General features: G+C 37.5%; 1 protein-coding gene across 2 annotated transcripts; it reads right to left on the bottom strand.

The window, feature by feature from the left end:
• Window positions 1-229: 229 nt before the first annotated feature.
• Window positions 230-14,732, bottom strand: LOC110842553. Of its 2 annotated transcripts, none has more exons than XM_022088324.2 (15): window positions 13,995-14,732; window positions 5,032-5,139; window positions 4,875-4,940; window positions 4,726-4,800; window positions 4,564-4,648; window positions 4,428-4,484; window positions 3,941-4,354; window positions 3,609-3,806; window positions 3,275-3,322; window positions 3,191-3,207; window positions 2,955-3,120; window positions 2,463-2,524; window positions 2,320-2,397; window positions 2,197-2,241; window positions 230-2,133 (listed from the first exon to the last, which is right to left on the bottom strand). In XM_022088324.2, exons 2-15 carry the CDS (start codon window positions 5,121-5,123, stop codon window positions 1,953-1,955), a joined length of 1,584 nt encoding a protein of 527 aa, XP_021944016.2. In that variant the 5' UTR covers window positions 5,124-5,139; window positions 13,995-14,732; the 3' UTR covers window positions 230-1,952. The 2 variants fall into 2 exon arrangements, with proteins under 2 accessions (XP_021944016.2, XP_035705362.1); XM_035849469.1 differs by lacking the exon at window positions 13,995-14,732 and adding an exon at window positions 6,397-7,127.
• Between the last annotated feature and the right edge of the window lie 17 nt (window positions 14,733-14,749).

The raw sequence follows: 14,749 nt of genomic DNA on the forward strand, positions 1-14,749 counted from the left end.
ACATATTTATATATATAAAAGGAATTACAATATACTTTTAATTATTTAGTGGAGGACATTTCTCAATGATTCGAAGGTATAAGTATAAGTATCTAAAACTATGTTAAATATTCTAATAAATTACCATTTATTCACTACATAGAACATGCTAGTACTTTAATATTCGTTCATGATTGATGATTGGTTGGTGAGGCAAAAGAAGTATAGGCAATTGTGAGTTGTGGTTGTGAAAGGTATTTTTTTTAGTTTTTTTAGTAAATAGACAGGCCGATAATTTTGAATTGTAAGTTTTTATCGGAAAGAGTAAAGTTAAGCGATCGATGTGTAGATTATAGGCCAACGTTTTCACATGGCATTTGGATTGGAAATTCAAGCGTCATACGTATTTAGCAGTGGAGGTGCGATGGATAATTATGAATTAAAGAGAATTTAATTTAATTTTACACGTGTCATGCAAAGTTTTGACATTTGACTATTCAGAGTGAATAAAGCAGCTAAAAAAATGCATGTTAAAAGTTTGTCATGCAGGGAATCTATTCAATTCCACTCTTTGTGCATACATGTGGTTGGGTGGATTGCGGACCAGGGATGTGATAGGAGTGGATAAAGTGAAAGTGTGTGTGCGGAGGAAGGAATGAAGCCACTCTTACATATTTATTCTCTCCGAGTGCACGCTGTATACTAATGATATTGGGCTGAGGTGGATAATTGCATGGTCACTGGGGAGCAGTTGTAGTGGATATCCAGTTGTAAGAGAAAGCAATCCAATGATGCTAGAGTGAATCCGGCAGAGCGTATAAAATTATAATGATGGGTTTCCATCTGTAGAGGTCGGAGAGAGCGCTCTCCTCTGGAAATCAATGTGTATGGTAATGCATACAAGAAAAATATGTCCTTGTTTTGTTACTCGTGCTCTGCCCAAAACAAAGGAGCATGTAATTAGTGGGACAGAAGGGATGGTCGGAGATTAAGGTCGTTGTTCAAGAACATGTTGCGTGGTTTAGAGGACTCAGCAGCAGGTTGGCTATTTTGTAAGAGGAGAATAAGAGGAGCTTTGATGAGATAGATTAGCGTGGCTGGTGGGTGCGTATAGTGGTCGCCAATTTACTTTACCCTGTAATTATGTTACTTGAAGCTGATTTGGTCCAATTATTTTGAAGGTAGTTGAATAACGGGATATGATTCGCGGTGTGTATCTGAGTATTTAATGGTGGAAAAGCTATGATGCCCAAAATGGGACAATATCACAGGAGAGAGAGAGAGATGCTAAAATGGTATAATAATTTATAAGCAGTTTTTGGTTTCTTTTTTTTGTATGGAGAAAGTAGTCGATTTTGGTTGTACATACGTAGAAAGTGGAGTAGACGCATCTTTCTCCTTCTCTCCACTAAGCAGTAAAGCGGTAGAATATAGAATTTATGCCTTGTTTTTTTTGTAACGCTTGAGTTGTGATGCGGCTGTGGAAGGAGAAAGTAATTTCAGATTGTACCCACCACCACCCTCTGCATAATGTCTTTGACTTGGGTCCTTGTGATAATAAATGTTCGCATTCGAGAGATAGAGGAGAAAGGAGAGAGAGAGAGAGAGCAAGGAGAATACTTCTCAATGATTGATTGTCAAGCAGTGATGGATTTCCAAGAGGATGTGTGTACTTCGAGAGGAGGAGAGACTAGAGTGGAGTGGAGAGCGGAGAGAGGATATGTTTGGCTGGCACTGAATATTCAATGAACCAACTGTCTAAAAGAAATCAACCTTAATTAATGTTTGCCTCTACTCGGCTGATGCCATCATCATCATCTGAGCCGTTGTCATCCATGGGGAAATGTCAACACAGAGAGAGAGAGAGAGGGAGTAAAAGTTATAGGCCATGTTTGTAGATATGAGACAGACTGGAGGAAGAAGATGACGGAGGAGGAGGCGAAAGTTTGCGGTGGAGAAAGTATGATGTTCTACTAAGCATATTCCGTCTCTGTAGACACACTTCGATCATAAGGTCGGTGGTGCTGATGCTCGGCGCCGACAACGACGCCGCCGCTGCCTTCACCTTCGTAGGGTTCTTCCGCCCCCTGGCTCGACCTTCGCGTCGTCGTGTGATGGGCATAAGCCAAACTCTTTTGGTACGAAAATAGTTGCCTGAAATATTTACATACTTACGAGTAAAATATGTATTCCCTTCAGATTTAAGTTATAAATCACCTCTCTAAACTGTAATTTTCCGATTGTAATGCAGTTATTTCTTTCCTGTAAGAAGATTAATAATAGATTTCAGCATCTAAAGAAGAGTCACAGCAAAGCGGGGAGGATGAGATTTTTTTTTACCTCATTTGATAGTTGTGCACACGTGTGACGTCGTCGTATTTGTGATACGTGGACTGGAACAAAAGATAAGATGACAACCTAAATAAAATAATATCACGAATGAAACAAATTTCCCTTATCGTATTTATTATTTATTATGCAACCATTCTATCTGAACTCGAATCTGTTGCTTGTCATTCAAGTAGAAACTGTTGGGATCACGTATCTGCAAGAAAAGGACAGAAATTGCATAACACACACTTTTTCACGTTTTTCATTCACGTATAAAAGAAAGGAACTACATTCACTGCAGATTTTTTTCTTCAACCTGTTTTATGGAGAATGAAATTGAATTACGTTTTCTCAAAGGATTTGACTGCGTAGATATCTACACAAACTGAATTTGTGTGCCAACTTTTAAGACAGTTTTGTACGAGTTTTAAAATTTATGCAAGTAGTTGACGGTGTGTGTTAGCATGAATATTGGATGCATGTTTTTACTCCAAACCTTGTCATGCCACTGCCTATTCTCATTTTTCCACGAGTAAAATTAATGAAAAGAGAAAAGTTGGAATGAAAAGAGAAAGGTTGATGATGATTGACAAGTGAATGCAAAAAACTGGATGGTCGTGGTCGTCCTCGTCGTAGTTGCAAACCTCTTTCACGGTCACATCTGTCTCCATCATAATCCCATCGTCCACCTCTTCTTGGGCATAATAATGACTGTAGGGGGCATGTGTACACGTTATGGGGTCCAGGAGGCCCGTTTTGTTATTATATCTCAAAAGATATGCACTCCAACACACATGACGCAAATGGTTCCTGCAATTTTCATATAAATTGTCATAAGTTTTCTGCGCATGAATTTTTTACCATTTTTCCATCTACATACCTGGGAACATTGTGAACCTATAAAATTACATGAAAAATAGTCAGTGCCCATTGAAATCAAAGAACTGGAGTGACTCTGACTCACATCTTTGTAGATCATCCTGAGTCGCAAGGTCTCCGAGACACAATCCGCCTGTTGAGTGAAATTATTAGACCAATGTAATCAAATTACACGAGAGCCAGAGAGAGTATTCTCCTAAATCAATTTATTTGTCAAATTAAATTTACTCGAGGCTAATATTCATTCATTTATTTAACAGGATTTGACAATTCAAAAGGATTTAATGCTTTTGAGAAATTATAGCCATCCAACCACTTTCATCCATTTCATCCTCTCTCTCTGGTAATTTCACGAGAATGAGACCCACCACGGTCCACAGATCTGTACGCCCTTGTGGTTTATAGAAAAGGGGACTCACCTCCAATGTCCAGCCATGTTTGTCCTTGTCGTAGCATTGTATAGCCAAATTTTCTCCACCCGACGGAGCACTGGCTGTGGTGGAGGGGACGATCCCAACCAAAGCACCTCCATTAAGACTCGTGGGGGCTTGGGGAACTAAGGCCACTTCACTCAACGTATTGGCCGTCAATATTTCCAAATGGATGTGGATTATACCCTGCAAATTACCCTCACGTATTGTCACCCGGATCCATTCAAGTTCAAAGCATTTGGACGCTGAATGCGGTAATTCCGTGGGGTAATTACTCATAAAGAAAAGCGCATGGTGAAAGTTGGTGAAAGCGAACGTACCCTTTGGACGACATCGGATAATCGTATCCTGGGCGACCATCCGTAACTTTTTCCGTTGGAGTCGGAGATATCATCGAGAAGTCCGGAGTTGATGGCACGATCACCTTCGCCCAAAGTGATGACATACCTCACTCGGCAGTGATGATCATAACCCGTGAGGCGGTTCAGATACACAAACAGCCTGTCGTCGCTGGCATCCTTCCCGAACGGATAAATTGCAACATTCCAGTCAAAGCCTCCAAAGGTAAAGTACTGCGACTCTGTTTTCACCGGGTTGCTTCCCATGCCCATCCGCGGACTGGGACACTTGTGAGTCGTAGCGTGTGAGCTTATAAATGCATTCGGAGTTCGCAAATCCGTCTCAAACACCGTGCGAATTGCACTCATTTGTAATTCCAACTGAAATTCTCCGTTCTATTCAGAATTTTTCAGAATTTTCATGAAATTTTGGGTTGATTTTTCTGGCTTTGTGCATTTTGGTGCTTACCCGATCTGCAAAGTTTCTCGTATATAAATCTTGTACTGCAATGTACCTTCGATTACCCTGCACGACGATAAAAATAAAAATAACAATAGCAATAAATCTCTTTGAAAGTTGCTTCAAACACGATGAATGTGTGTACCTGTGCAGGTGAGTCGTACGAGAATTTCACGTTTTTTCCACTAAATGTCTCGTTAGCAGAAAAATGTGGATTCAACAACGTGAAACTATAATATTGTTATCATTAAGGGTTAGAATTTTATTTGCCAAAATTAACTAGTAAAAAAGTAGCTTTAAAAATTACCTGAAATCCACATAAACCCGCATTCCTTCTGATGGATTTCTGAGCACGAGATAAACTCCGAGCACTTTCTCTGTCCTGAATTGTACCATTTTTTAATAAAAAGCAAATACAAGACATTTTTTTCCAAAATTTCTTTAGGGGAAAATTACCTGCTGAAAGTTATGGCCCATTTATGGTATCCGAAAACAAACTCCTTTGACGTCACATCTCGGTACCTGAACTCAACAGGAGAAAGCAAGCAACAGTCACTCCATGGCCAACAGCATTGTACGAAATAATACGAAAAAAATAAAATAGAGCACTTACAAGTCCCTCGTCACCGATTTTGTGACAATGAACGTGAACAAGTGAGAGTTATGACGATCAGGTAGCTTGGCAAATCGGTAGAGCAAAGACATTTCTATGCATTATCCGCTGCAATTTATAAAATAAAAGACAAATTCATATCCATTTTCAGCTCAGTAAATTCCATCACAGCGGATGAGCTACATAGCTAATCTGAATTATATGTAAATGACGCATTGTTGCTGTGTCTGGATTGCTCGTAGTAAAACTTGTGTGAGTTTCCTATTTTATATACGTGATTACAGGGGAACCGTAATTATCTCCTGTTCACGCTTCTCCTTGCTCTAATGTAAAAGTTGGAATGATTGAGAAAAGTTTGAATATTTTTCTAATCGTTTTGAAGAGTGGTAAGTTTATGTAACTGGTGCATTTCTTCCTCTGGGGAGGCGAGGGGGGAAGATAAATGCATATTTTTATTTAGTGTATGCATGTCATATTTTTTGAAGTATTGGGCTTTTCATATTTTGCGACACAAGCACCGCACACAATGTGGGAGATCATCTTTAAGATTATGGGATTGTAGAGAAAATACATCCATAAATTTCGTACATAAATCGATACACGACGACTATTCTCAAAGTGTATCATACTTGAGCAGTTTTCTCTTCCTCCTCGTGACTTTTTTGTGTCAAGAACTTTCTCTGTTGTGAAACCGCACTGAGCTGTGATATATACAAAAAAGTCATTTCGCAACAACAAAAATTACTCTCTCTCGAGATTTTTACTCACTTTTATATGTCGGATAAAAATAAATCTAATCTTAATTTAGGTAACTTTGATGCCACAAAAATGGAAATCTTTCTCACACTGGAAAATATAAATGAAAAATTTATGCAAAGAATATACGCTGGAAAGTGGCTACGAGTATAAAAGAAAACTGCCTGCACATGGTTCAATTTTCATCCATTTTTATTGAGTTTTGCAATTTTCCTTGTAAATTATGGAGGTGGAGGTAGAAAGGAGAATTTATGGACCGGAGGTGCGCTGCTGAATCCTTAAATAAGGCTTAAATTAAAAATAATGGTAAATTTATAAATTCCTCCAGCACCAAGAATACGATGTGTTTATAAAGTGTGGTGTAATTGTGGGGGTGATGATGATGACAGAAAAGTGAGAAAAGTGGATGAAATCAAGTTTCATTAGCGTGGAGAATGAAACGGATGCATTAAAAGAGGTGATGGTGGTGATGGTGGAATCCAATTAACCGAACCTCGTTCTTTCTCATCAGCAGTTTAGATGTAAACGTTTAACAACACTTTCACTTGCACTTTCTCTCCATCGGAAATTAGATTTTCTCACTATTTAAATTTAAATTTTATTACCCACATTTTCTTCACTTTCTCTTTCGTAGCGAAATCCATAATCATCGCTGATTACACTGTGTCGAATTATTCACCAGTGTCACGCTTTTCACCATCCTTTATTCTTATCCTCGAATATGGGAGACAATTGATAAACTTTTGCTACCTCTTAATTTACACTTTCTTTTTTTGCATCGTATTAATTTCCTTTTGTTCCCCATTTTTATATACTTTTTCTATATATAGAATCCTTACAAGAGTTCTTACATGAAAGTTTTAAAACTTTATTGATTAGATTTTTATTGTGGATTGAGTTAAAAACCCACTGGAACCACATTTCTGAGTATTTTACTTTCTTCAGGAGCCAATTTTTAGTCAAGTTTTTTTCTTTTTCTTCAAGTTAGTGAAAAGTGGAGATGGGATTTTCCCCTGGATCCATTGTAGTATCGAATTGAATTAAAAATGGACTATTTTGATGTAAAAACTCAAGAGCAACCACACAACTTTTTTAGTTGGCTGGAGAGAAATTGATTGGTTTGAGATGAAGAGGAGAGACTGGAAATTGGATATTTGGATCAAAATTTAATTAAACTTGGTGTCGGGTTTTATGATTTGACCTCGCGGCATCCATTAATGGGTTTAGTGAAAACTGGAGCTATTTTATAACATTTTGTCATCTCATACTCTCCAAACTTGACTCTGACTTAGGAAAGTTGGTCAACGAGAGTTTAATCAAAATTAGGATGCTGCGGATCAACTTATTTCCGTGACTAATTTTATTTCGTGGGATTTAACAACTTTTTTCGTTATATAAATTCATGTATTATTATATTTTTTTATTAAAGCCTTATAATTTTCCCTCGAAAACAATATCTCGAAAATGTTGTTTTCTTATTAGTGCAGACTTTTCCTTCGTGTATCGACGTGGAGGAGAAAATAAAATTTCTCAACCCAGTAAACTTTGAGAGATAGTAATTTGCCAATCTCATACGGGCGATGGTTAAATCACTCTCCACTCGACGGAAGGTCTGTGGGATGGTACGAGAGAGAGAGATGAGATAGATGTAAGGAAAGATAAACACTCAACGTGGTGCTAAATTTATAATATCCGCACACTCTCCAATTTCCTATCTATTCCATTAGCACTGCTCCCCTCTCATTTTCTGTCCGAATTCAATTTCATTGGATCATTTTGATAAAAGTGAAAAGCGAATGGATTTTGACAACATGTGAAACAAAATTAGAACACATTCTAAATTCTAAACAAAAATTGGTTGCGTAACTTGTGACTAAAAAAAACATATTCATTTAGAAAGTCCAAAAATCCATACACAGTCGACTCGACTCGACGATGATGGGCTGTATAACCAGGTCCAGCCCATGGTGAATTTCTCTCTCATGTGGTGAGAGAGGAGACTGTTTAAAATTTCAAAAGGTTGAGGAGGACACAGAGAGGAAACAAGTCAACATTTACACTGCTTAAATATTAATGATATATTTTGTAAATGCTTTCTCCATCTCTCTTTCTCTCGCTCTCCAGTGGATTGGTTGCTGCAAATCTAAATAAATCCACAAAATCCACACAGGGCAAAAATACATGTGCAGAACCCACATTGACTTTTCATGTATACAAAATAGCCAGTGAATGGAGGGAGAGAAGTGTGGATATTTTGGAAGAATTATTTGCTCTTGATTCGTACAGGTTCCAAAAACTTGTTTGGTCAGACACGCGGAATGGTTTGTGTACTTTCTCCTCGTTCTCTCTCTCTCTCGTGACTTTCTCTTTTTTGGTTTGCTATCCCCAAAGGCGATAGAGCTGAACAAGTTGCAGGAAAAAATAGGAAAAAATAGAGAATGACGTTTGACTCAGAAAGACAAGAACACAGTTCAAGCACCACAGCACAGGCAAAATTGCTTCATTATTGCTTTTTTTCTTCTTCTTCGTATGTATGTATGTATACACATGCATGTCAAGGCAATTGCAGGCGGATGCTCCGTTGAAATTCTCTCTCTGTGTGGAAAAGTGTAGACGTGAGCAACAGATTATTTTATGGGAAAAATTCTACTCTCTGAATGTGAATTATGCCATATGTAACCAAACACACCCTGTTCAATTGTGATCAAAAGTAGTATCTGGAAGATAGTAAAAAAGAAAGCGAAGAATATTTTTTTTTGCTAAAAGTGTTGGTTCAAGTCCTCTGAGGAATAATAAAGTAAGCAGAAAAAATATACGTTGCTCAAGAGTTGGAAACTTTTTTTTTCGTCCTGCGGAATTGAAAAAAGTCACTTCCCCAAATACCAACCAACCACTTTAGACATTTCACTGGGTCAGAGCAACAGAATAAAAGCAGGCACCACGTACATGTGCAGGCAACGTGAACTGTAGTTGTATAATAGAAAACAGCAGGGACGGCAGATGTGGACCTGGCTGATATCAACACTATCGAGACACACACGGTTTCTTTCTGTATAAGGAAAAGGACAAAATTGTGAAAGTAGTGCAATAGAAGAAATATCTGGGACAATGTTATCTCGACTTTGCCACTTGTATCGACAATATCGAGATATTTTTCATATTCGAGGTATTTTTTGATAGATGTTTTCTTGTAAGAAATGCGCACTACAAAAATATTAAGGAGAGAATTTGGGATTGAATTTTCTATGAAAAAGGTGATGATCATTTTGATGATATTGCATTTTTATTGATACATCTGCAAAAAATGAGACACTAAAAAAATCAATATTCATTAATTTGAAATGAAAAGCGAAATTCTTGTACTTTTCTTTCTCTCGGTATTGAAAAAGTATTGAAAATAGCGTGTAATAAGGGGGAAAAGAAGGCATTATAATGGAATGACATGCGGAATATAATGGTCGCGTAGTATGTCGTGTTGGATGGGTGGGAATGGAAAGTGATAACGATATCGACCCACACTGACTCTTCTCCATTTCGAATAGCGTATATGTACGGTGAGGAGACATGCAATTTGGTCAGCCAACTATCATCATCAAGAGAAAGTCGTTGTCGAGTTTCTCTCTTGGTGTAAATCCAGAAACAAATCAAGACTATCCTGTTGCGCCTCCTTTCCTGTCCCAACCACCACCAGGCTCCTAATTTCTATCCAATTATATCCACCAATTTCTCATTTTAAAATCCATTTTTCCTCAAATTCCCTTTAATGGCTTTCCCTTTAATGGGCTTAATCTGGTGTCGTTCTGGAAAAATAGGTCACCTTTTAAGTCGACGAGATGGAAATTGCAATGCGTGACTTGAAAGTTTTCCCTCTCTCAAAGTCACCTTCCTTCGTCTGCCTTTCTTCCATAAACAAAAGAGCAAATAGTGGTCTAGAGTTTGTTCATAAATCTTAATAAAATGGAGGCAGTCTTACTTATGTAACGAGGAGGAATGAGACTCTAATGATATGCGGGAGAGAAAGTAATGGGAGCGAGGGGAGATTTGTGTGCGGCGGAGGTTGTAGTCATGTATATGATCATGGTGTCAGTGTCAGTTAGCAAAATATCACACATGACAAGAATTTGGTTCCTTCTCTTTCAATCCAATCTTCAATCACTCACCTTTCTACTTTCTCTCTCTCTCGTTTCTTTTCTTTGGTTTATTCCAAGAAAAATATTTTCGCTCGGAACACATGTCATTCTCAGTGTGTGTCATATTTGTGTACTTGCAATTTGTCAACCCAATAACAAAATCCTTATGTAAAGTATCCCGGCGCTGTGTTTTGTATGCATACGGGTCGTCGTCTAATGAGGGAAGAAATGGTGTATGCATGAAAGAAAACATGCTTTAGATTGATACTCATTTTGTTAAATGGACCATGCGTCGATTGCTTTCCTTTACTTTGTAGATTGAGTTGGTTTGTTGGAGGAAACTATGTAATTGTAGAAAATTTGGTACCGTTCTAAGCAGCACAATAGGAAAACCTCCTCCCTGCCTGTCTGTGGGGATTATATTGACTCGGATTACGAGAAACATTGCCTGCTTCTCTTTTCACCATGGCACAAAGGAAGGGAAAGCGAATTACAAAAGTGGTGGATGCTACAAGTCATATAACAAATAACTTTCTGGGTATAGAAAACAATTGCAGGTTTCTCTCTGCTCATTAAAGGATCTCGCAGGGAAAGGAACACTGAAACCATTGTCGTCATTTCCTAACAAGGAAATCCTGAGAAGAGACAGACGAGGACGGAATCAGAGGAAATGGCTTAACGAACGTCAAACCCAACAAATGAACGAAACTACTCGTGAGCTAGATATTTAAAAAAAACGAGAGGAGAATTCAAAGGACGGTGAAATTAGAAAGCATCGGAACTTTCTCATTAACTTTCTCAAACGGTTTAGATAAGATGATGGGATAAGAGTAATAATAAAAAATATTACATATTGATTTGTTGAATTAATGTAGAAAAAATTTCATATTTTTCAACCATTCCATCACATTTATGGGCACTAACCCTGGCCAACAAAGGATAGGATCACTTGTAGAATAAAGCCCCTCTGGGCACCCGCATGCATCAACGTCCTCCACCGTCACTCACTTTACTTTCACTACATACAAGTTTTGGAATGAACTTTTTGTTGTAAAAACTAACTAAACAACGCGCCCACTTAATTAGTTTTCTTAAAGTAAACAAGATTTTTATTAATAGAGTGAACTTCAAACTTGTTAAAAAAGTGAACTATGCTTTTCCTGGTGCTTGTCTCTTGTGGGATGTAAAACGGAAAACTTTTACATTATATCCTCCAGATACAGCTATGAGAAACTCTTTATTATGTAAACTTTGTGGTCGCACATGTACATTTACCATATTTCATATGCCTTACACCAGATTCACCTTTCACCATGCTAAGCCTCGTATTAACTCATTCGGGGTTTTGCTGCTCTAAAGAGTGGGCAACTTGTATAGTTGACGTGCACACTTTGTTTACCGTTGCAATGCTTGTTTCTCAAAGTGAAATAAGATTTATTGCTATTTTCTTGTGATAAAGTAGACAAGGGAAGAAAAATAAAAGCAAAAAATATGGAACCGACATCACTTGAAGTATTGTGTGACAGACTTCAACTCGGAGAGAATAAATCAATAGATGAATGATTTTGTGTACTTGAATACTTTATCAAAGATTATGCAAAGACTTGTGAATGAATAAATTTATCAAACTCTGTTCTGGGAGAAGTTGGACAGAGAGTTTAGTTGAGCAAAACCCAAGTAATTAATCAATTCAACGAAATCCCGACAAAACGGTGCATGGATTATATAATTAAATTGTGGAAGAAACAAGCATGCAGGGAAATGGCTGTACTCAAACTTTTCTAGAATTGCATTGTTAGCAGTGGTCTTGTACAATCGCGAATACTTTGTTGATCAAAGAGGAAATCGTACATGGCCCTTGTTTTTGTTTATGAGGAGGTGATGCCCAAAAATCTATTTGCTAAATATCAAAGGGATTTTTGTCAGCATTACAAAATTATATCCACAGAACATTAGATGTTGTACAGGGTCCTTTGACTGTTTCCTTGGAGGATTTCTAGACAGGGTCATGTCAGTTCAAAAATTCTCCAAATTTTTTTTTACAGATTTTAATGTTTGGGAATAAAATAGTTATAAAATAATTGAACTAGGATCGGTATCAAAAACGGCACCTAAAAATTGTTCGCACTCATTTATGACGTTTTATAGAATATTTTATTTTTCTTGACAACCAGATTCTCCCAGCAAAAATAACCCATATTCTCAAACTTTAAAATCTGCAAAAACAATTTTGGAGAATTTTTGAACTGACATGACCCTGTCTAGAAATCCTCCAAGGAAACAGTCAAAGGACCCTGATGTTGTATAATAAGGATCAAAAGGATCAAATAAAGTAAATAATCCACTCTTTTTGGTTAAATTCGTTTCATGTGAGGAAATTTCTTTTATTTTTGTTTTAGGTATTATCTTGCAATTTTCCATGTTTATTGGATGTTGAACGAAATTTTGCAGTTTATGTGATTCCTCTGGTGACCTCATTTATTTAGGAACTTATTCCAATCTATTTTACAAAGAATGTGATATTGCCCAGATGTCTGGCTTCTGATATTATTTCTAAACCATGATATCATTTTTTTTATTAGATGATGAAGAGAAAGCCATAACAAAACACAAAGTATTTGTAATAGCCAAGTGGTGGCTGTGACTCTGTGGAAAGGGGATTTTTGTGAAATCGGATTTAAATATTTTCAGCAGTCTCACATTTTTCGGTCACACACACAGGAAGACAATCTAGTTGATCTGGAAGAGGAGGAAAGTAATCGGTTTTTGTTGCCGAACAGGTATGCGTAGGAAATGAGTCTCTCTGTGGATAATATTCACTGCCATGCTTTCTCCAACCTTGTGCAGTGGGAGGAAAAACAGGGAAATCGGATGGAGAGATGGACAGGAGGCCTGAATCTTTCATTGTTTATCCGATAGTGCGATAGACTTTCTACTCACTTTATAATCTTCTCTTAAGAGAGAGATCAAACTGGGAAAATAATAATTTTGGAAATTCAAGGATTACCTATTTTCAGATAGAATTCAGCGTCTTTAATTTAGTTACGTAAGGTTAAGCCATTTATTTCTAGGGTTTGATTATGCGGGTGGATGCTGGTCTGGTCTCCATACAACTTTGTAAAAGTAATCAAAAGTTTGTGTCTGGATTGGAATTAAATAAAAGGGAATAAACTGAACCTGGTTTGTCGGGTGGTGGTGAAAATGGTGAATGTGAATTACTTTTTTTATGTGGTGAGGATGCTGTAAACGTGGTTTAACAACAACTCTCTGTCAGCAGTATTATATAAAAAAGTGTTGGATTTTAATAACAGTCGCATCAGAATTTAGAGTCAGCGAACAGGAAAAAAATCATGTTTATAAATATGTCAGTCCGTCTCTCGCGTTTTATGAGGACACGCAGTTTCCGTGAAGCGAGAGTAGCAATTTTATTATTTGCATGATTTTGACAGTCTTTTTTTCCCTGCGAGGATGAGAGAGAAAGTAAGGAATGGTAAATACGAGGAAATCCAATTGTTGTAACAAGAGCGGGATTCATAAAATTAGATCAAATGTAAATCAGATTCTTTTTTAAGAATATTTTTTACATACATGTTTTCTAAACTGTTTAGAATTTGTTTGACATGTGTGTGTGGAGTGGGTTTGCTTTACATGTAAAAATATATTTCAACTTTTATTTGATGAATAAATCTCGTCCATTCTTAAGAGAAAGCAGAGTATTTGCTCCTTATTAAAGAGAAGCCTCTGTAAACAGTAATTGACGTAAACTGTGTACGCGGATCAGGGAAAATAAATACCCATCGTTTATTTCTTTCTCTATTTTTTGGACTTTTTTTCCAGTTGAAGTGGAACCGCTTGAGAATTGTTGGACTGGGAGGAATCCTGACATGCGAGTTCCGTACGTACTCACTTGCAAACTCCCAGTGGCTTGGCCACTTGAGAGAATGAGTGCGAATCTCAAGAGAGGAGAGAGCGAAGAGGAAATGGTAATGATTATGAAGCAGACTTTCTAATTACATGGTTGGAGTTGCTTCATTACAAATTTAAATTGGAGAAATGAAAAATCCATTATTCACTCACCTCCAGTACGGACTGACCCCTTTTCCACTCTCTGCCTCCTCCTCCTCTCGAGTATAAAGTTGTTAAGTAGTATAAAGCACGCTGGGATTTAGACGAGAGAAAGATTTGACATCGATTTTTCCTTTATATGAAACGTCGTGTAGTACAAATTTAATAATGTTTTCAAGAATTCATTAGATCAAGTCGCTTGTTAAATAGGGAACAGAGAAAAATGGTCCAATTTTCCTTAAAGAGCAGAGCACACACAAACACACAACCCACGTCAATCACGTTGATTTATGTTCTGTCACATCAATGGGTTTCAATTATGGGCAGCCTTTAACATGAAGCCACAACAAGTCACCACGCATGAATTTGTTTTATATGCAACAGTAAATTGCCTGCGTGGGCGGTTGCAATTATTATTTTTAAACGTTACAAATTTTCCTCGTCTATTTCGAGATGACAAAGAGCCGGATGATGCAATTTCAGAGTCTGAATGTTAATTTTCTTTATAGTTGACATGAATATTCACTTAACTCGTGGACTAAAACCAACACTTGTCCCAATACTTGTAGAGCCTTCTAGTCGGAGAAATGAGTGGAGAGAAAGTCGTGGAGGGAGAGAGAGAGTTGTGCGGTGGTTCCCTATCTGGAGACTGACGGTGAGTGGAGTCGAAACTGACTCTGCTCCACTATTTCATGCCTTGTGAAAGTTCTCTCTCTTCACATCGTGTACATAGCGGAGGAGAAAGCGAGTGGTATTCCCACCAGCCC

This window comes from Folsomia candida, unplaced genomic scaffold (genome assembly GCF_002217175.1).
Source record: "Folsomia candida strain VU population unplaced genomic scaffold, ASM221717v1 Fcan01_Sc001, whole genome shotgun sequence".
Lineage (NCBI taxonomy): Eukaryota > Metazoa > Arthropoda > Collembola > Entomobryomorpha > Isotomidae > Folsomia > Folsomia candida.

Coding starts and splice junctions, on each gene's coding strand:
- LOC110842553 (XM_022088324.2), bottom strand. CDS start 5,123: ATGTCTTTGCTCTACCGATTTGCCAAGCTACCTGATCGTCATAACTCT. Junction 4,941..5,031: donor AAATCGGTGACGAGGGACTT/GTAAGTGCTCTA, acceptor TGTTGAGTTCAG/GTACCGAGATGTGACGTCAA. Junction 2,398..2,462: donor ATTCGAGTTCAGATAGAATG/GTTGCATAATAA, acceptor TATTTTATTTAG/GTTGTCATCTTATCTTTTGT.